General features: G+C 42.2%; 1 protein-coding gene across 1 annotated transcript; it reads right to left on the minus strand.

Moving 5' to 3' along the window:
* Positions 1 to 445: 445 nt before the first annotated feature.
* c12h12orf4 (chromosome 12 C12orf4 homolog) lies at positions 446 to 17,901 on the minus strand. The gene is made up of 14 exons (XM_055939710.1): positions 17,812 to 17,901; positions 15,068 to 15,256; positions 14,825 to 14,970; positions 13,380 to 13,561; positions 13,154 to 13,253; positions 12,918 to 13,039; positions 11,221 to 11,327; positions 10,820 to 11,017; positions 10,392 to 10,520; positions 8,144 to 8,218; positions 7,032 to 7,234; positions 5,300 to 5,357; positions 5,142 to 5,209; positions 446 to 1,178 (listed from the first exon to the last, which is right to left on the minus strand). The coding sequence occupies exons 2-14, from the start codon at positions 15,246 to 15,248 to the stop codon at positions 1,086 to 1,088; spliced, it is 1,662 nt and encodes a 553-aa protein (XP_055795685.1). The 5' UTR covers positions 15,249 to 15,256; positions 17,812 to 17,901; the 3' UTR covers positions 446 to 1,085.
* Between the last annotated feature and the right edge of the window lie 2,283 nt (positions 17,902 to 20,184).

Here is a 20,184-nt window from a genome sequence, read left to right on the forward strand (position 1 = left end):
TTTATTTGTCTATTTAACTAGGCAAGTCAGTTAAAAACAAATTCTTATTTACAATGAAGGCCTACCCCGGACGACGCTGGGCCAATTGTGCGCCGCCCTATGGGACTCCCAATCACGGCCGGCTGTTATGCAGCCTGGATTCGAGCCAGGTATTGCAGTGACACCTCTTGCACTGAGATACAGTGTCTTAGACCCCTGCGCAACTCGGGAGCCCGAGTGTCAGACAATAATTATTATTTAATCTATCTAAAATGACTTAATCCAAGCAGAAATGGAATGCAATTACTATGTCATATTAGCTTCAGGGAGATTAGCCAATCGTGGATTATTCCTAAACCGTAAATAAAATTGTGCAGAAACTGCAATATGGTGTAGGCTATACTCCAGTGCTTCAGGCCGCAGGAAAAAGTGTAAATAATGTCAAATCAGAAACATTTCACAGAGATGAGATTCACATTAGATCTGTAATGTAAGTTTGTGACTATATACACAGCCTGTCATTCTCCTTGAAACCGTTTCAACACTCCTTACATACATTTCTACTAAAAACATTTACCGCCGATATAGGCGTAAACACGGAGTAAATTGGAATGAGTTCATTGGAATGCCACATCGAAAAGTTTAAGTGCTGAACTTGTGTATGCTCAACAGGGTGCAACTTTAATGCCAACTGTCAGTTTCATAACAAAATATAATAAAGTCCATGTTTAGGCACAAAGTAGATTAAACATCTATCAGAGAGTTGGGGGCTTCGTCTCTGAGAACAGTGCCCTCTGCTGTTACTGGAGTGGAGAGGAATAATGACAGAGCCTTCATTTTAATTCACTGCAATGCACAAAAACTGCATAATGCTCATCTCGGACAATGACACAATCTATCTTTTTGGCAAGATGATGTCGCCTTGCCCCGAGATGATGTCGCCTTGCCTCAAGATGCTAATTACACAGGGGTTGATAATCACTTGTGACAGGAAGCTCTAAAGTCATCCATCACACTAACCCCTGTGAAATGCAACTATTTAAATATGTTTGCTGGAACTCAGTGTTGACAGTTGCCAAGCCAATGTGATTGGTCATGTGTCTCCGTCAGCGTTTGGAGGTGAGCGTGAGGGTGGAGGAGACGCGGAAGATCTGAGGCAGCATGTTGCTCAACTGGTAGAACATCTCCTCTGATATACTCTGTCAATAAAACACAGACAGACAGCAATGCTTAGTGAGCAGTGGGCACGCAGGGAACGGATGTCTTTCCAACAGAGTAGCCTAAACGGACACAAATGGCTTACATATACAACATCAACTTGGGTGGAATTCTTAACATACAAATTCACAACATTTTTGTTGTCGCTTGTTTGTGTACAAGTGTTAACGACAACTTAAGCGGGGACCTTTAGCTCAGCGCCACCTTTAGCTCGGTGTCCCATTTCCTGTGGGACCAGTCAAGATGCTGTAATTGTGTGTGCTCTGACAGCTATGGCTCTCATAGGGAACATGTTAGGTCACAACACTAACAGGCCTTCTAATAAGCATTTTAAGTATTAATGTCTCCACTCACAACACTCGTATTTAGAGAGCATACAGTACGTGTCTCGTTTGAGGTGTAGAAAATGCTGTTTTAGAAGTTCTATTTTGAATGTTGTCGGAGCGTAAGGCTGGCAGACGTAAATGCTGTTATAACCCTTGATGCTGGTCTTATCCTCTGAGCCTGTCAACATGTAATCATAGTATAGGCGACCCAGTCTATAGGGAACCTCCCTTAGAAAAATAGACTTATATAACTAACCTGTAACAGAGCCACATTAATAAAGGGAATGGTTCTATAGAGAAATAAGAGATCTCACCAAAACAAGTCATATAAATAATCCTACACACACATATAAATACACACACAACCAGTTGAAAGTTCGGACACACCTACTCATTCAAGGATTTTTCTTTCTTTCTTTCTTTTTTTTTTATTTTTTTTTTACAATTTTCTACATTGTAGAATAATAGTGAAGGAATCATGTAATAATCAAAAAGTGTTAAACAAATCAAAATATATTTTATGTTTGAGATTCTTCAAAGTAGCCACCCTTTGCCTTGACAGCTTTGCACACTTGTGGCATTCTCTCAACCAGCTTCATGAGGTAGTCACCTGGAATGCATTTCAATTAACAGGTGTGCCTTGTTCAAAGTTAATTTGTGGAATTTATTTCCTTCTTAATGTGTTTGAGCCAATCAGTTGTGTTGTGACAGGGTAGGGGTGGAATACAGAAGATAGCCCTATTTGGTAAAAGACCAAGCCCATATAATGGCAAGAACAGCTCAAATAAGCAAAGAGAAAACGACAGAGTTACCTCTGCTACGGAGGATAAGTTTATTAGAGTTACCAGCCTCAGAAATTGCAGCCCAAAATATAGTCAAATTGCTACAAAGAAACCACTACTAAAGGACACTAATAATAAGAAGAGACTTGCTTGGGCCAAGAAACACAATCAATGGACATTAGACCGGTGGAAATTTGTCCTTTCGTCTGATGACTCCAAATTTGATATTTTTGGTTCTAACCGCCGAGTCTTTGTAAGACGCAGAGTAGGTGAACGGATGATCTCCGCATGTGTGGTTCCCACCATGAAGCATGAAGGTGGTGGTGTGATGGTGCTTTGCTGGTGACACTGTCAGTGATTTATTTAGAATTCAAGGCACACTTAACCAGCATGACTACTACAGCATTCTGCAGTGATACGCCATCCCATCTGGTTTGCGCTTAGTGGGTCTATCATTTGCTTTTCAATAGGACAATGAAACAACACACCTCCGGGCTGTGTAAGGGCTATTTGACCAAGAAGGAGAGTGATGGAGTGCTGCATCAGATGACCTGGCCTCCATTATCACCCGACCTCAACCCAATTGAGATGGTTTGGGATGAGTTGAAGGAAAAGAGTGACGGAAAAGCAGCCAACAAGTTCTCAGCATATGCGGGAACTCCTTCAAGACTGTTGGAAAAGCATTCCAGGTGAAGTTGGTTGAGAGAATGCCAAGAGCGTGCAAAGCTGTCATCAAAGCAAATGGTGGCTACTTGGAAGAATCTAAAATATATTTTGATTAGTATAACAATGTTTTGGTTACTACATGTGTTATTTCATAGTTTGTCTTTACTATTATTGTACAATGTAGAAAATAGTGAAAATAAAGAAAAACCATTGAATGAGTAGGTGTCCCCAAACGTTTGACTGGTACTGTACATAAATCATAATCATCAAACAGTGACATTGTTGACTGAGCCTAAAAGTACATACTTTTTTTGCAATGGTAAATTGAATGTAGGTACACAGTGTACACTACAGAGTGTACTTGGAGAGTATGCACGACCAGGTGTGCCTTTGTGAGAAATACTGTACAGGGGTACTATTGTTGGACGCTGAATGGCTGAGACAAGCAATAGCGCCAACTCCAATGTAGGTCCAAATTCCTGCTCTGAAACATACGACCATAACTTTCTCCTCAAGTACTTGTTTGCTCTTCAAGTAGGGTTCATCCTGTGGCTTCACTAAATCATATTTGGCGGGCAACACTTTATCAACTCAGAGTAATCAGCCCTAAATACTGACTGGTTGCGTTGATGTTCTTTTCATCTGAGACCTGACAGAGACATCTAACCTGTCTGGTTTTGTACATTCAACTCTAATAGTACAGTTATAGACCTCAATAATATCACTAAAAGTACAGTACCAGTCAAAAGTTAAGACACCTTCTCATTCAAGGGTTTTTCTTTATTTTTGACTATTTTCTACATTGTAGAATAATAGTGAAGACATCAAAACTATGAAATAACCCATATGGAATCATGTAGTAACCAAAAAAGTGTTAAATCAAAATAGATGTGATATTCTTCAAAGTAGCCAACCTTTGCCTTGATGACAGCACACTCTTGGCATTCTCTTATCCAGCTTCATGAGGAATGCTTTTCCATCATCCCAAACCCTCTCAATTGGGTTGAGGTCGGGTGATTATGGAGGCCAACAAATGACAGTCTCACTAAGTACAAACCAGATGGGATGGTGTATTCCTGCAGAATGCTGTGGTAGCCATGCTGGTTAAGTGTGCCTTGAATTCTAAATAAATCACACATCACACCTCCTCCTCCATGCTTCACGGTGGGAACCACACATGTGGAGATCATCCGTTCACCTACTCTGCGTCTCACAAAGACAAGGTGGTTGAAACCAAAAATCTCAAATTTGGACTGGTCAGACCAAAGGACAGATTTGCACTGGTCTTATGTCCATTGCTTGTGTTTCTGGAACCAAGCATGTCTTCTTATTATTGGTGTCCTTTAGTAGTGGTTTCTTTGCAGCAATTCGACCATGGCCTGATTCACGCAGTCTCCTCTGAACAGTTGATGTTGAGATATGTTTGTTACTTGAACTCTGTGAAGCATTTATTTGGGCTTCAATCGAAGGTGCAGTTAACTCTAATGAACTTATCCTCTGCAGCAGAGGTAACTCTGGGTCTTCCTTTCCTGTGGTGATCCTCATGAGAGCCAGTTTCATTATAGCGCTTGGTGGTTTTTGCGACTGCACTTGAAGAAACTTTCAAAGTTCTTGACTTTTTCCTGATTGACTGACCTTCATGTCTTAAAGTAATGATGGACTGTCATTTTCTCTTGGCTTATTTGAGCTGTTCTTGCCATAATATGCACTTGGTCCTTTACTAAATAGGACTATCTTCTGTATACCACCCCAACCTTGTCACAACACAAATTATTGGCTCAAATGCATTAAGAAGGAAAGAAATTCCACATATTAACTTTTAACGAGGCACACCTGTTATTGAAATGCATTCCAGGTGACCACCTCATGATGCTGGTTGAGAGAATGCTAAGAGTGTGCAAAGCTGTCATCAAGGCAAAGGGTGGCTACGTAAAATATATTTTGATTTGTTTAACACTTTTTTGGCTACTACATGATTCCATGTGTTATTTCATAGTTTTGATCTCTTCACTATTATTCTACAATGTAGAAAATAGTAAAAATAAAGAAAAACCCTGGAATGAGTAGGTGTCCAAACTTTTAACTGGTACTGTATATATTCTGCAATACAGTGCAAGCTAGGTCTGAGTCATTAAGGTTCTGGCCAGTTTACCAGCAGACCTATTCTTACCTGTGGAACTAGAAACTGGACAGTCCGTGAGATCCCTCCATCCCACGATGCCATCTCCATCATGAAACCTGCAGAGGGAAACATCTTAAGTCAGGACAGAGAGGTCTCAGAGGAGATACAAGAGGGGAAAATGCTACTGGTGCTTCTTACTATCTCACCTTTGACACATTTGAAGACCAGCTCGGCCCGCTTCAGGCACCACGGGATGGTCATCTCCTGCAGGTGAGAGAATAAGAGGAGTCAGTCAGGCCACAGGATGGTGGAACACACTAAACCTCTGTCATCCCCTCACTGTTCCCTTCTATTCTGCCTGCCTGACGTTGTCAAAACACATATTTTCATAAAGAATAAACATTTTCTCATGGCTCCTTTGACAAACTATGCTGGACATTGTGTCACTGTACATATAAACTGAGCTGGGCAAAAGTACAATTTCTTCAGTTGGAAAAAGCACTGGAAAAGAAGAATCCCGACGGAAATGCTTTCAACTGAAAAAGAGACTGGTTCCTGCACCTTAGGAAGTGAGAATACTATACAGAGTACATTTGTGAACACGCTCTTGCGTGTTTCATCAGGCATGTTGTGGCACGATAAGAAGAGGGCCCTCTCTGCACCGCAGTAAGGAGGTCTACATCAGGCAGCAGCTTGTTGAGAAATGGCTGTTCTCAGGTTCTGGTTTGCTCCATGTGGACTCAGGAGTGCTGCTGTCTTTCAATGCTATCGCTACCCTGCTCTGTGTGTACAGAGTGCTGTATACTCAGTTTGAGTAAACACAAATGTTCACGACTCTCCGCTTTTCCCTCATCTACTCCTGAATGGAGGAAATGCTAAGGAGAGTTCACAACCAGAGCTGCACAGGCCAGAACACTGCCGAGGTTGCACTGAACAAACAAGCAGAGAGACGTGGAGGAGGAAGTAGAAATGAGAGACAGTATCAAAGGCTTGTGAATGTGCCATCAGGGAGGGTAGGAACATGTCAGGATGACACTGGGAATGGAGACAACAGACTGAAGCCCACAGCAGACCTGGGTTCAAATACATGTGTATTTGATTACTTGGTATTTAAATACTTATTTTCTGTGTATTTGAGTATTTTTAAATCTTGTGGCCCAACTCAACTACTTATATTGGAAATATTTTAAAGTCATTTCAAATAATTTCCTATTAAAAAAAAACAACTATTTGAATGTATTTTAAAATACTATTTTAAAATACCTGGGTTAAATGCATGGAAGTGTATTCGAGTATTTTAAAATACATGCCAATACATTTCAAGTGTATTTACAAAAAGATTCCAATATTCAACGAATTGTTTTTTAGAATAAAAAAAATATCTGAATACTTAGTTCGAAATGTATCTGAAAGAAATGGAGATATTTGAAATAGGATCTGAACCCAAGTCTGCAGCACTGTTTAACTGCAGGCCAGGAGGGGCAAATCAGTTCCTAAGGCCTGATCTAAGACCGTCATTACTCCGCCTTTCCTTCCGTCTATTTTTCCATCCTTTTCTCCTTCCCCCACTAATCATCTAACCAAGGAACTAGGAGTGGTCAGTACAGTTCACTGGGTTACAAAAAAAATAAAAAAAATTAAAAGCTATTCACACAACCCTTTTCTATTAAACATCACCAACATGCTGGACCCCAAAGAACTATTTTGATTGGTGTTCATAACAATGCAAAATGTAGCATAATGGTAACTGCTGGTGACCTGAACTTACATAAACTCAAGTCACACCGCACCAGTTATGCATGCATAGCATATGTATAACTGTCATCTCTCACCTGTAAATAATGTACAACACTGTACATGCATTATGCATCTGACTTCTGGGACTTCGAGGTAAATGATCTTCTCCTTTTACACACATAACATGAGGCTCTCTCTCACCTCTGACATGTCGTGGACCAGTAGCAGAGGGATGGTGATGGTGGTGACGTCGTGAGTGCAGCAGACCTTGAGGATGTTGCGGAGGCCCATGATGGCAGGGTCCCGTGCCGTGATGTTGCCTGAGCGCACGTTATCATCCACACACAGGTGGAACACTATGTGGACCTCAGACAGGTTGGAGTGGCGGGAGATGTAGAATTCACCTGAGACCGTGACAGAAGAGAATTTAGGGAATAAGATAAGATATTAGAAATGACAGCCTATGTCTTGTTTTTTTTGTGTATTTTTTCCCCCCTCAATTTTTGTGATATCCAAATTGGTAGTTACAGTCTTGTCCCTTCGCTGCAACTCCCGTACAGACTCGGCAGAGGCAAAGGTCGAGAGCCATGTGTTCTCCGAAACACGACCCTGCCAAGCCACACTACTTCTTGACACACTGCTCGCTTAACCCGGAAGCAAGCCGTACCAATGTGTCGGAGGAAACACCGTACACCTGGCGACCGTGTCAGCGTGCCTGCGCCCGGCCCGCCAGAGGAGTCTCTAGAGTGCGATGGGATAAGGACATCCCGGCCGGCCAAGTCCTCTCCTAACCCGGACGACGCTGGGCCAATTCTGAGTTGCCTCATGGGTTTCCCGGTCACGGCCGGCTGCGACACAGCCCGGGATCGAACCCGGATCTGTAGTGACGCCTCAAGCACTGCAGTGCCTTAGACCGCTGCGCCACTCGGGAGGCCCTATGAAAGCCTATTTCTAAACTAGGCAAGTCAGTTAAGAACAAATTCTTATTTACAATGACAGCCTAGGAACAGTGGGTAAAACCGACAGATTTTTACCTTGTCAGCTCGGGGATTCGATCTAGCAACCTTTCGGTTACTGGCCCAAAACTCTAACCACTAGGCTACCTGCCACCCTCATCATGGTACAATGATTAGCTACACTGTACTTGCTTGTTTTGTCACAATCTGAACTTTTGCAAACTATTAGAATTTTAGCAACCAGGAAATGGCATAGCGTTTTCTGCATAGTGCATCTTTAAGTAAAATATTCACAATGCAAAGTCAGGATTCGTCCCTTAAAGAATTAGTCAAAACCATGTATTCAGTCAACTTTACCTGGTAAGATATTGGAGGGATTCCTTTCCAAATGTTTGTTTTTATCTTCACTATTAGTTCCATTCTTAGGAACCTCTGTCAAAAGGAAAACAAGAGAGGAGTTCAGAATTTCCTGTATGGAAATCGTGTGAGCAAACATGACTTTTCAGGAAGTAAATGACAATAGCAACAGAGGTCACAGGCCCATCCATATAAGGCCTGATAGCCAGGAGGATTGTTTCCATACTCAGCTCTCTGATAGCTCTCCACTCAAACAGCCATTCAATGGGGATTGTTATACAGATCTTGACAGAGGTTTCCGACAACACACGTTGGCAATGATGTCAAACGAGCCTTGTCCTTCCTCCTGACATAATCCCTTACACATATGTCCAGTTTGCCATTTACTTTGCCCTTGTTCAAACATGACTTTACTGGGCCAGGATCTTTAACATTGTTCTAACTGGACAATATATATGCCATTGTTACATCATCACTCAATCATCCTGACCAAAGAATTATATTTTCATGTCATCCAACAAAATGTAAACACCTGGAGTTTGCTAAAGGGCATTGGAAACTTGGATTGGAACCGGTGCTATGGTCAGATTACATGAAAATAGAGCTCTTTGACCACGCACACCGGTGGTGGGTTTGGCATCGAAAGAAGGATGCATTCTTGGTTGTAAAACTCATTAGAGAGTTCGAAACTGCCTCTGGAAGCAACGTCAGCACAATAACTGTTCATCGGGAGCTTCATGAAATGGGTTTCCATGGCTGAGCAGCCACACACAAGCCTAAGATCACCATGCGCAATGCCAAGTGTCGATTTGAGTGGTGTAAGGCCCGCCGCCATTGGACTCCAGAGCAGGGGAAACACGTTCTCTGGAGTGATAAATCATGCTTCACCATCTGGCAGTCCGAAGGGAGGAATCTGGGTTTGGCGAATGCCAGGAGAACGCTACATGCCCCAATGCATAGTGCCAACTGTACAATTTGGAGGAGGTGGAATAATGGTCTGGGGCTGTTTTTCATGGTTCGGGCTAGGCCCCTTAGTTCCAGTGAATGGAAATCTTAATGCTACAGCATACAATGGCATTCTAGACGATTCTGTGCTTCCAACTTTGTGGCAACAGTTTGGGGAAGGCCCTTTCCTGTTTCAGCATGGCAATTCCCTGTGCACAAAGCGAGGTCCATATAGAAATGGTTTGTTGAGATCGGTGTGGAAGAACTTGACTGGCCTGCACAGAGCCCTGACCTCAACTCCATCGAACACCTTGGGGATGAATTGGAACGCAGACTGCGAGCCAGGCCTAATAGCTCGAACTCACAAATGCTCTTGTGGCTGAATAGAAACATGTCCCCGCAGCAATGTTCCAACATCTAGTGGAAAGCCTTCCCAGAAGAGTGGAGGCTGTTATAGCAGCAAGGGGGGGACCAAATCCATATTAATCCCCATGATTTTGGAATGAGATGTTCAACGAGCAGTTGTCCACAAACTTTTGATCATGTAGTGTATTTCACAGTATTATTTGGAATAATACTGTGAAATTTACAATGCCCTTTTAGTGCGGTAAATTAGTTAATAGACCAATAAAAATGATTCAACCTTTATTTAACTAGGCAAGTCAGTTAAGAACAAATTCTTATTTATAATGACGGCCTAACCCGGCCAAATCCTAACGATGCTTGGCCAATTGTGTGCCGCCCTATGGGACTACCAATCACGGCCGGTTGTGATACAGCCTAGAATCAAACCAGTTTCTGTAGTGACGCCTCTAGCACTGAGATGCAGTGCCTTAGACCGCTGCGCCACTCGGGAGCCCCATAGTGAACTTTACCCAGTAGCAGGACATTTCAGCCAAAAACCTGTTTGCCTCTGCCAGGAGGCTAAAACTTGGCCGCAAGTGGATCTTCCAGGAAGACAATATCCCCAAGCACACATCAAAATCCAAAAAGAAATGGTTAATTGACCACGATTTTTTTTTACATTTTACTATTGCCATCTCAGTTTCCGGATTTGTACCCCATTGAAAACCTGTTGTTTGAATTGAAGAGGGCAGTCCATAAGAGCAGACGAAGGATATCAAGGATCTGGAAAGATTCTGTATGGAGGAATGGTCTAAGATCCCTCCCATTGTGTTCTCCTCATAAAACAGTTAGAAAAAGGCTCAGTGCCGTTATCTTCACAAGGGGATGTATTGAAAGGTATTGAAAACAGGGGTGCCAATCATTTTCACCCCTGTTGGTGTGTGTGTGACTGACTCACCCGGCTGAACTTTGTGCTTGCTGCTCCTCTGAGTCCGGGCATAAAGCACCACCTGCTGGACCACCTCCAGCTGCTCCTCCAGCCGAGGGAAGTGGAAGTCTGTACACTCCTTAGATACTGTGGCAAAGTCTGGAAAACACACACAAACACATGATGAGGACTCTTACAATCTCACAATGTTTATGAAGGTTAGGGGTTGGCGTATGTTCTGACTGTGACAAAACCTTTATGAGCTATCATCATGCTCAAACATCTAACTCACTGGTGTCCTCAAGCCAAACATCTTCATATGTGGTCATGGCAATAAGAAAGAATGAATCAATTCAGTATTGATAAATGGGTTTTACACTCTCATGTAACTAACAGGGCCTAACAGTGTGGTCTAGTGCTTAATGTTGACCACTGATCCTTGGCCCCTGACCTCTCACCTCTCTTGATGCCGCTATAGGAGTTGACCCGGTTGTCCACCAGAAGCACCAGGCCACACAGGGACGAGGAGTAGAGTGACAGAGCAGTCTGCAGCCGCCGCAGCTTGGTCCCGCTGCTGCCATGCCGACGGTGCTTACAGAAGTCCAGCACGTCTGCCCGCACCAGCCGCAGGTTGTGCATGGTCTTCAGCTGTGCACCTGGACGACACCACAGGAACGACGCCGTCAAAATACATCAGAAACAAACAAAAATATACACTCAACACGTATGGGACGTCTTTATATTTTACGATGTCAGGAAGTAAAGTATAAATCCAGTGGCTGTCATCAGGGTTCATTTTTATCATAGGCTTGTTGGACCAGGCAGCAGTGTTTCCATGGGGACACAGACAGTATATTACCTAAGTGGATAGTGAAGCTCTCCTCCAGCTGTCGCTGCTCCTCATACAGCCTGGCCCCAGGCTCAGACTCCACTGTCAGCTGACTGGGCTGCACCTTGATCTCCTCACTGACAAACACAACCTCACACTGTAAAGGGCAGGGTTTACAAGATGACTAGCCTTGTCCCAGACCTGTGTCTGCCGTCTTGCCCACGCCAATGAGCATAGAAGTTGGCTAAACAGCACAAACAGATCTGGGACTGGAAGATGAGTGGACACAGGGCTACAAAGATAACCATCTGATGGGAGAGCATGGCACAAAATGTTATTGCCAAAGTGAACCATAAAATTAGGTTCCTGGCAAGAACCTCCAAATATTTGGATAAGAATGCAATGGGGACATTGGCAGGGGCCCTTGTTCAGTAACACTTCAACTATGCAAGCTCTTCCTGGTACAATCGTGCCCGCAAGATATTAAAAAATGTATTAAAACAAATTAGACAGGATTACTCTTAAACTTCCAGCACTTACGCATCTTGACTACTCCCACTTTGAAAGCCTTAGATGGCTTAAAGTGGAGCAGAGAGTTGCTCAGATAAAATTGTGTCTTGTACATAAGATTGTCCACAGTATGGTCCCCAGATACTTATGTAACTACCTTAACTTAGTAAGGGATAACCATAGCTATTCAACTAGAAGGAGTGAAACTGACGTTGTTCCTTTTAGATTTAAAAGTGGTAAAGGGAAAAAAATGTATACTCGGCTGCCGTTCTTTGGAATAATCTTCCGAATAATTTTCAAATGTATAACCTCCATAGGTAGTTTCAAGTTCTCACTGAAAAAATGGCTAAATAGTAGCATGTCTCTAAAGTGAGTGGTAAGATTAAAGTAGGTGGCAGAGAGGGACATTCCCAGGATAGCATAGGGTCTGCCTTTTTGGTGCCTGTTATTTATTATATTGTGACTGTCTTGTGTATGTGTATAGATATATATATTGTTTATATATTAAGAGTATGTGAGACAAGGAAGATGTACCTGTCCATAGTTGTTTATTTGGAACAGAAATTGTATTAATTATCGGATGTTGTGAAACAAAGAACCATTGTGTTTGTCATTGTCTGTTGTCATTACAATCGCCGCCTAACCTTGTTGTATTCCCCCCTCCCCTTTCCCTCTTCAAAAGGACCAGGATGGAAATAAGCTGTTAAGCTTTATTGTGTTATCCTTGATGATTTTCTTCAATTGTATGTGGAGGCGTCACCAGCTGGAGCGCCCTTATGTATGTATTTCCAAATTGTCAAATAAATTCTATCAATCAAACCCCAGATGAGATGCATTGGGACTGACGAACTGCACATAAAAAGGAGTAAACCATATATAACATCAAAAAAATCAGCAAGGATGCTCTTTCAATGCCTCTTGCGCGTGCATTTGAAAGTGCTGCTGTGTGTGCATATGTCATTCCACTGTGTGTGCAGGCTTTCTTTCCCATCCAAGCACTTAACCACCTGACTCGACTACTCATTATCTTGATTGAACCAATGTTGCTTCACTGTGAGCCTTGAAAGTGTTAGTAGGATTTCAAGGAACAGAGAAAAACCTGCTGATTTGCACCCCCCTAAAAAGCTACTTGAGAGTAAGTACATTTCTGCACATATGCATTCACAAGCACGCAAACACACATATACACACAAACACTCTCTCTCTCTCTCTCTTACTTAATAGTGCTGTTATTGGGGTTCTGCATGTCCTGGTGCAGTTTGATCACCCACTCCTGATACTCCTGCTTCTGAATATGAGTCACCTGTTTCAGTTCATTGGCCCACTTGTTCTCCAGCACCTGACCAGAGAGAAGAATCACCAATCGTGAATATTCATGACTGTGTAGCTCTGTACATAGAGCATTGCAATGCTTGTAGCTCAAACGGCCAAACTGACTGGTTCGGTGTCTTACCTGCTGGGCATCGAAGTGTTGAGAGGCAAATGCATTTACATCCTGGTCAGTCAATGTCTTTCCCAGCTCCTGCATGACTTTGTCCATCTCTGCTGCCTGTCTGGGAGTTGAGAAAAACAGAACAATGCTAAACGCATTAGGCATTTGTTATATGAAACTAACTTCAACTACGATGACTTAATTGGCTCCTTTGCAATTGAGGACTTATCTCTATGATCATACCAACCTCTCTTGTAACTTCTTCAGCTCCATGTCTCTCTCACTGATGAGCTCTGAAACGCTGACAAAGTAGTTGTGTTCCAGGTTGAGCAGGGTGTCAGAGGCCGGGGAATGGATGAGCTCGTGGTAAACATCTGCAAAGTCCTCATCCCAGCAGGGATCCTCAGGACGAGCATGTTCCAGCGTGGTCTAAATAGGAACAAGGAAAAGAGGATGATGGCGTGTGGGAGTAATCTTTTGAGAGTAAAGGAAAATCACAGGAAGACATTGTTCAGTAGATCAGAGGAAATTGTAGGAAGTGAAAAAGTGAGTGACTGTGCTGTACGAAAGACCCGGTCAACAATTGTGAGTGGACAGCGTGAAAAGCAAGAGGTGATTCTCCTTAACAAACGTAATAGAGGGGAAGCTACGAGAGGGACCTTGTACTTGTGCCATATTTAGAATGGGCATAGAAAAGTTTAGACACTTCCTCTATTAATACAAGTCCAGGGATCTTTACGCAACAAACATGATATACATTAAAAAGACCATCGCAGTTCCTTCAAATACACTGGACAGCATCCATGAGTATTTCTGTGCTAGTGCAGTAAAATGTTAATGGTTACCCTGTACACATCACAGCAGTGAGCAACCAAGCTTTATTGGAGGGGCAGCCTTGTTTACTTTTACAAGTGCTTGAGCAAGTGGCAGCAGAATTTTAAGTCCAGAACTTTGAAGTGCATGAAGCCGATGATCTTGTTGACTTTAAAAGACAAAAAAATAAAAAAAATAGGGAAGATATTCTGTTTCAAAGGGAGTTTCCGCTTTCATCCATTTAAAGTAAAAGCCACCATGTCTAGTAATCTCTCTCATCAGACCACAGATGTTTTAATGATTTACATTCCCCTTCAAACTGTCAGACAGATGACGCAGGTCTTGCTTGTATAAAATTGATGAGCTGCAACTCAAAGACAAACACTACATCTTGGCAACTCCCAAGAACTTTTAGCAAATCTTTCCAATCTAATTTGATATATTGTTTCCGAAACTTAAGGAGCAGTCAACCGTCTGTGACTCTCTGACTTTCTGTATCAATATAATGATCTATGACCACAACTCAGACACTGGGAGATAATCATATTATCAGGAGGCACAGTATGCAAACACGTCTCTAGCTCATCTTTCAGATAGTTGGATTGTTCCATACAGAAAATAGCATAAGAATACAGATTGCACTGTAGTCTCATACATCCAACAGTGTCATCCACTTCTGTAATGTGAGGTGAACAACATGAAGGAATGAAAAAAAATAATAATAATCAGCGGGTGCGACACTATCAGACAGAAGCGAGGGATCAGGGAGAAGAAGCGAGAGAACAGAAGCAGGGACGGGGTTAGAAGCTTTAGGGACGAACAAGTTAATATGAAAATATGCTTCTAAACATGGTCTTTGGTTTTGAGTTCTGCTTTTACCTCCGAGTAGGCCTTTGCCCATGTGTTTGTAAGCTGGTTGATGTCCACCTCTCCTGTTGTCAGCCTCCGTAGGGCCAACTCTGCTTCTCTGTCATAGTCCTGGATGGTTTCACTCTCAATAAAGGTGGACAGTGTGCTCTTCAGTTCTAAACCAGTATACATGAAATGATTAGTACCAAAAGGTATGTGTGGATGAATAGAAGAGACAAAGTTTCATTTTATTTAGTTAAATGGAAATCTCACCATTCTCAACGAAGCAAGGTATTTTGTGCAGCAGCATAAGTCGTCCATGAAGATCACTGACATTTTCTTGGACAGGGAATTGCAGAGGTACTTTGAGGACACAGGCATTCTTCCCTGCCCTGAACTGAAACACAAACTCCTTCTCAGATGTGGTGTTCACCTTTCCCTTGTTTTTCTTCATTTTCTCAGCTGAAAGCAGATGAAAGAAGTTGTAAACCAATGAAAATGAATAGAGTAGTGAGTATATGTACAGTAATAAGAATGCAATCACATCCTGTGTCATGTATACCAGATATGCATCTCAGACTATCATTTTGCCCCTTTCCAATCAGTGTGGAATTTCCTTCCTCTCGAACGTATACGACAAAAAATTCCTAACAGTCCTAGCAAGAATGTTGTCCGCTGACTTTAATGTTATTCGGATGGAAATATGAGACAAAATACCCACACGAAAGTGTTATTAACGCGACTTAAACACGAGTGTCTCTGTGCGTGGCCATCATGGTTTGATTGCTACGGCAGGTGCACAAGACGGAAGTACATGCACGCATACTAACTGAAAGTCTTGCAGGTGTTTTCATGATTTTGCGCATGTGCCTAGTGGTAGAAACCCCAATGGCAGTACCAGCGTTATGAAAAGTCGGTTGAATAATACTTTCCTTTGGATAACTCTTCTTTAATTTTAACTCTAATATGAACAAACAGGGACAACCAGTACAGTAATTAGAAATACAATTTTATTCAACATTCTGGCTTGTAAGGAAATTTTCCAAGTCTTTGCAGTGTTTTAAGGCAAGCTATCATTCTGAATTTCTACAAAAATTATAGGCAGATCCGACCCACTTGCTAACAACTGCACTAGGGTCAGACAGGCTTCCAGTGTAGATTAAGACCCCGTGGAGCCGGCACAAGATATGGCCTGGAAAACATAACTCAATCTAAGGATGAGAAATGTGTTGTACTCCGAATTGTTGCATTATCCCAACTACTACACCAAGAAGATTGAACGACTGATAAAAAACGAGTAGTCGTTCAATCTTCTCGGTGTACTAGTTGGATAATGGGACAATTCGGAGTATAACGTATTTCTCATCCCTGGAGTGAGGTACGTTTCCAGGCAATATCTCACGCCGGCTCTGCAGTATCTTAATCTACACAGGAAGCCTGTCCGACCCTAGAGCATCTGTAAGCAACCGGGTCGGATCTGCTGGCTACAGAAATAGCCTGGGGCCATTTAGTATCAATTGGAAATAGAATCATTTAACTAACTACCAGGCTTGCAAGGTTCAGATTATTGCTGACAGATACCTAGATAGCTAGTAAAAACAATAAGCATTAATGTGTTAGCCCCATTGGTCCCTTCAGCTAATGTTAGGTAATACACTATATACAAAAGTATGTGGACACCAAATGAGTGGATTTGGCTATTTCAGCCACACCTGTTGCTTACAGATGTATTAAATCGAGCACACAGCCATGCAATCTCCATAGACAAACGTTGACAGTAGAATGGCCTTAATGAAGAGTTCAGTGACTTAACGTGACACTGTCATAGGATGCCACCTTTCCAACAAATTTCTGCCCTGCTAGAGCTGCCCCGGTCAACTGTAAGTGCTGTTATTGTAAAGTGGAAATGTCTATGAACAACAACGGCTCAGCCGCGAAGTGGTAGGCCACACAAGCTCACAGAATGGGACCACCAAGTGCTGAAGCATGTAGCGCATAAAGTCATCTGTCCTCAGGTTGCAACACTCACTATTGAGTTCCAAACTGCCTCTGGAAGCAACGTCAGCACAAGAACTGTTTGTCGGAAGCTTCATGAAATGGATTTCCATGGCTGAGCAGCCAAGCTTGAGATCACCATGTGCAATACCAAGCGTCGGCTGGAGTGGTGTAAAGCTCGCCGCCATTGGACTCTGGAGCAGTGGAAACGCGTTCTCTGGAGTGATTAATCACACTTCACTATCTGGCAGTCCGACAGATTAATCTGGGTTTGGCTGATGCCAGAAGAACGCTACCTGCCCCAATGCATAGTGCCAACTGTAAAGTTTGGTGGAGGAATGGTCTGGTGCTGTTTTTCATGGTTCAGGCTAGGCCCCTTAGTTCCAGTTAAGGGAAATCTTAACGCTACAGCATACAATGACATTCTAGACAATTCTGTGTTTACAACTTTGCGGCAACAGTTTGGGGAAGGCCCTTTCCTGTTTCAGGATGACAATGCCCCTGTGGACAAAGCAAGGTCCATACAGAAATAGTTTGTTGAGATCGGTGTGGAAGAACTTGACTGGCCTGCACAGAGCCCTGACCTCAACTCCATTGAACAACTTTGGAATGATTTGGAACGCTGACTGCGAGCCAGGCCTAATCGCCCAAACTCACGAATACTCTTGTGGCTGAATGGATGCAAGTCCCCGCAAAAATGCTCCATATCTAGTGGAAAGCCTTCCCAGAAGAGAGGAGGCTGTTATAGCAGCAAAGGGGGACCAACTCCATATTAATACCCATGATTTTGGAATGAGATGTTCAACGAGCAGGTGTCCACATACCTTTGGTCATGTATTGTATATAGTCATTATGCGTCAGGTTACGTAACTAAAGCTTTCGCTAGTTAGCAATAGTAGCTAATATTGCAGTGGTCGGTGCCTAGCTTAGTGCAACCAATAGCAACAATATTGACACTAATCATACTGCAGCCGTGATACATTTGTTTCAGAAGAATAAAGATGGGAGAAGTCTAGTTTTACCTGTACATTAGTATTTTGTGGATGTAAACTGACGCCCGTGTAAGTGTCCTTGTTTGGACAATCATCTGATTGACACAACTGAGCTAGCTGGGCTTTTGAAATACAACTTTCGTCGTATTGTATTTTTTTTGTAAATGTAGGACACACAAGTGTAACCATATGGAATTTTATATCTTATTAGTCGAATAATGGTTTTCCATTGTCATTAACAGTAAGGTTATATATTTCAACATTTTGTCAATGTACACAAAAAAAGAACGAATCACCTGAACAGAAACAAAAAATAGATATGCCAGATTCAGTTTGTCGCTGGATAGCTTGAAATAAGTAATCAAGTACTTATTTCAATGTGGTCTTTTAGCTAAGTTATTCAGTATTCATTCGTTATAGTTTGTATACTGTTAAGAGAGACGTCATTTAGCAACTAACGTTAGCTACCTATACAGTATCAGTTCTCTGTCTGACATTAGTATGGAGCTGCGGCTCTGAGAATTGTTTCTTCATCCTATGTAATGTATTCCCAGTGAAATTGCTAATGTTTTTTTCCCCCCTTTTCAGAGAAATTAGTCATTGAAGTTAGGTTAATGTCCCATACTACACCCTGACCACTAGATGGTGCTGTTTCTGCCATTAGGTAAAACAAGTTTAAAGCTCCACCTCAATCTTAAAAGGATAGTTCACCCAAATTTCAAATGTACATTTGTTTCTTACCCTGTAAGCAGTCTATGGACAAGGTATGACAGCAACCCATGCTTTGGTTTTGTTGGCCACAAAGGGATAGTTCACCCATACAAAATGACATTGTTTTTATTACCCTGTAAGCAGTTTATGGACCAGGTATGACAGCAACGATGCAAGTCAATGGTGCCTATATTAGCATTTTCACGCTTCATGTTTGAAGTATCCTAAAGTATCTAAAATTGATTGCAACTCAATGATGCTACTTATAGATTATTTGGATATGAAGTGTGAAAATGCTAATATAGGTACCAATGACTTGCATTGGATTTGTGCCACAAATGCTAAAAAGTTAGGGGGGGGGGGGGGGGGGGGGTCCGTGGGTGGCTTTTGAACTTTTCTTTGGATACCTCATGTCTAACACATTGTTAGAAAAAAAGTCCAACTCGGATGTTAGGTACTTTATTTAATATTATATGCATCCTATAAATTAAAACGGCCAATTTGGGTGCAATCAATAAACTTAATTTCTCAGATCAAATTATATTTCAACATAATAATGTAGCAGGAATGCTAATTTTATCTGTTTCTAACTACAGAAACGATTTCAGAACAATCTGAGATGGTGGGTGTCATGGCTTGCTGAAATGACATGGCACGACCCAGCCGCAAAGACTATGATAACTGTTTCATTTGAGTGTGATGAATGAGGACTATTTGTTCTTGTCAACAGAGCCAAGAACCAATTAAATTACTCAGACTTGATGGAGCTTGATGATGGTATGGGGATGATGATGATGATGGCACTATTTGGCACTATTTTGATCAGTGAATCCATCCATGCAACATGGATCTTCATAGGGGAAATCATAGCCATGCTAGGCAAGCGTATAGACAGTCACTGTGTGTGTTTATCAGATTGTTTTAGGATGACAAAGAGAATGAAGTGGATTCACAAACATACTGTTCTCTCTCTGTGATCAAAGAGCTGTGATCAAAGAGCTGTAGTTGTCCTAGAGAAAGCACCCACACTTTGTACATTTATTGAGAGCCAGTTTTTAAGATTCCTGTAATCCTCAGCATCTGATGAAGAGGGACACTTGATGGGAACATGACATCTATCTATACAGTCAATGACTCCAGAGAAGAAACCCATATTCATAGAACTCTTCCTCGTAGTTGTCTTGAGCAGCAGCATCAGGAAACTTGATGTTACTGTCTTTCAGTTCACACGTAGCATTGCAGACTTTGTGGACTATTCTACATAGAGTCGGTTCACTTACAGCACAAAAATCTAGATGCCAAAAACCTCAAGGTGATCTGTACTTGTAGGGAAGGAGAGATGGACCTCCCATGAAGAGAGTCAGCTAAAATCCTTGGCTCAAGCCAACAAATAATGTCAGTTGCAATTTCTTTTTACATCCGGAAATGGTCACGGAAATTGATTTCATCAAAATCCTTCCGTGGGTTACTCCTGTCTATAACCACCTTTCTGTCTGGCCTTGGTGGTGCTGTTTGATCATCATTGAAATAGTCCAGGTAATCCATTCTCCTCCATTGCCAAGGTCAACCTGGCGGCCAACATCCATTAATCTGAAGTTAAGCCTGTCTCTGGCCAGGTTTCATTTAAGCCTTCACTTAGGTCTAGATGAACTCTAATCGTCAGGGCAAGCCTGAGACTATTTTAAACCATGT

The sequence above is a fragment of the Salvelinus fontinalis genome, chromosome 12, assembly GCF_029448725.1.
Source record: "Salvelinus fontinalis isolate EN_2023a chromosome 12, ASM2944872v1, whole genome shotgun sequence".
NCBI lineage: Eukaryota > Metazoa > Chordata > Actinopteri > Salmoniformes > Salmonidae > Salvelinus > Salvelinus fontinalis.

Bases quoted from the DNA above. Each gene is read 5' to 3' on its own strand.
- c12h12orf4 (XM_055939710.1), bottom strand. From the start codon at position 15,248: ATGAAGAAAAACAAGGGAAAGGTGAACACCACATCTGAGAAGGAGTTT. The intron at 13,562-14,824 runs GTAAAAGCAGAA...GTTCCTATTTAG, and splicing joins GGGCAAAGGCCTACTCGGAG to ACCACGCTGGAACATGCTCG. The intron at 13,254-13,379 runs GTTGGTATGATC...CTCAACTCCCAG, and splicing joins CTGAAGAAGTTACAAGAGAG to ACAGGCAGCAGAGATGGACA.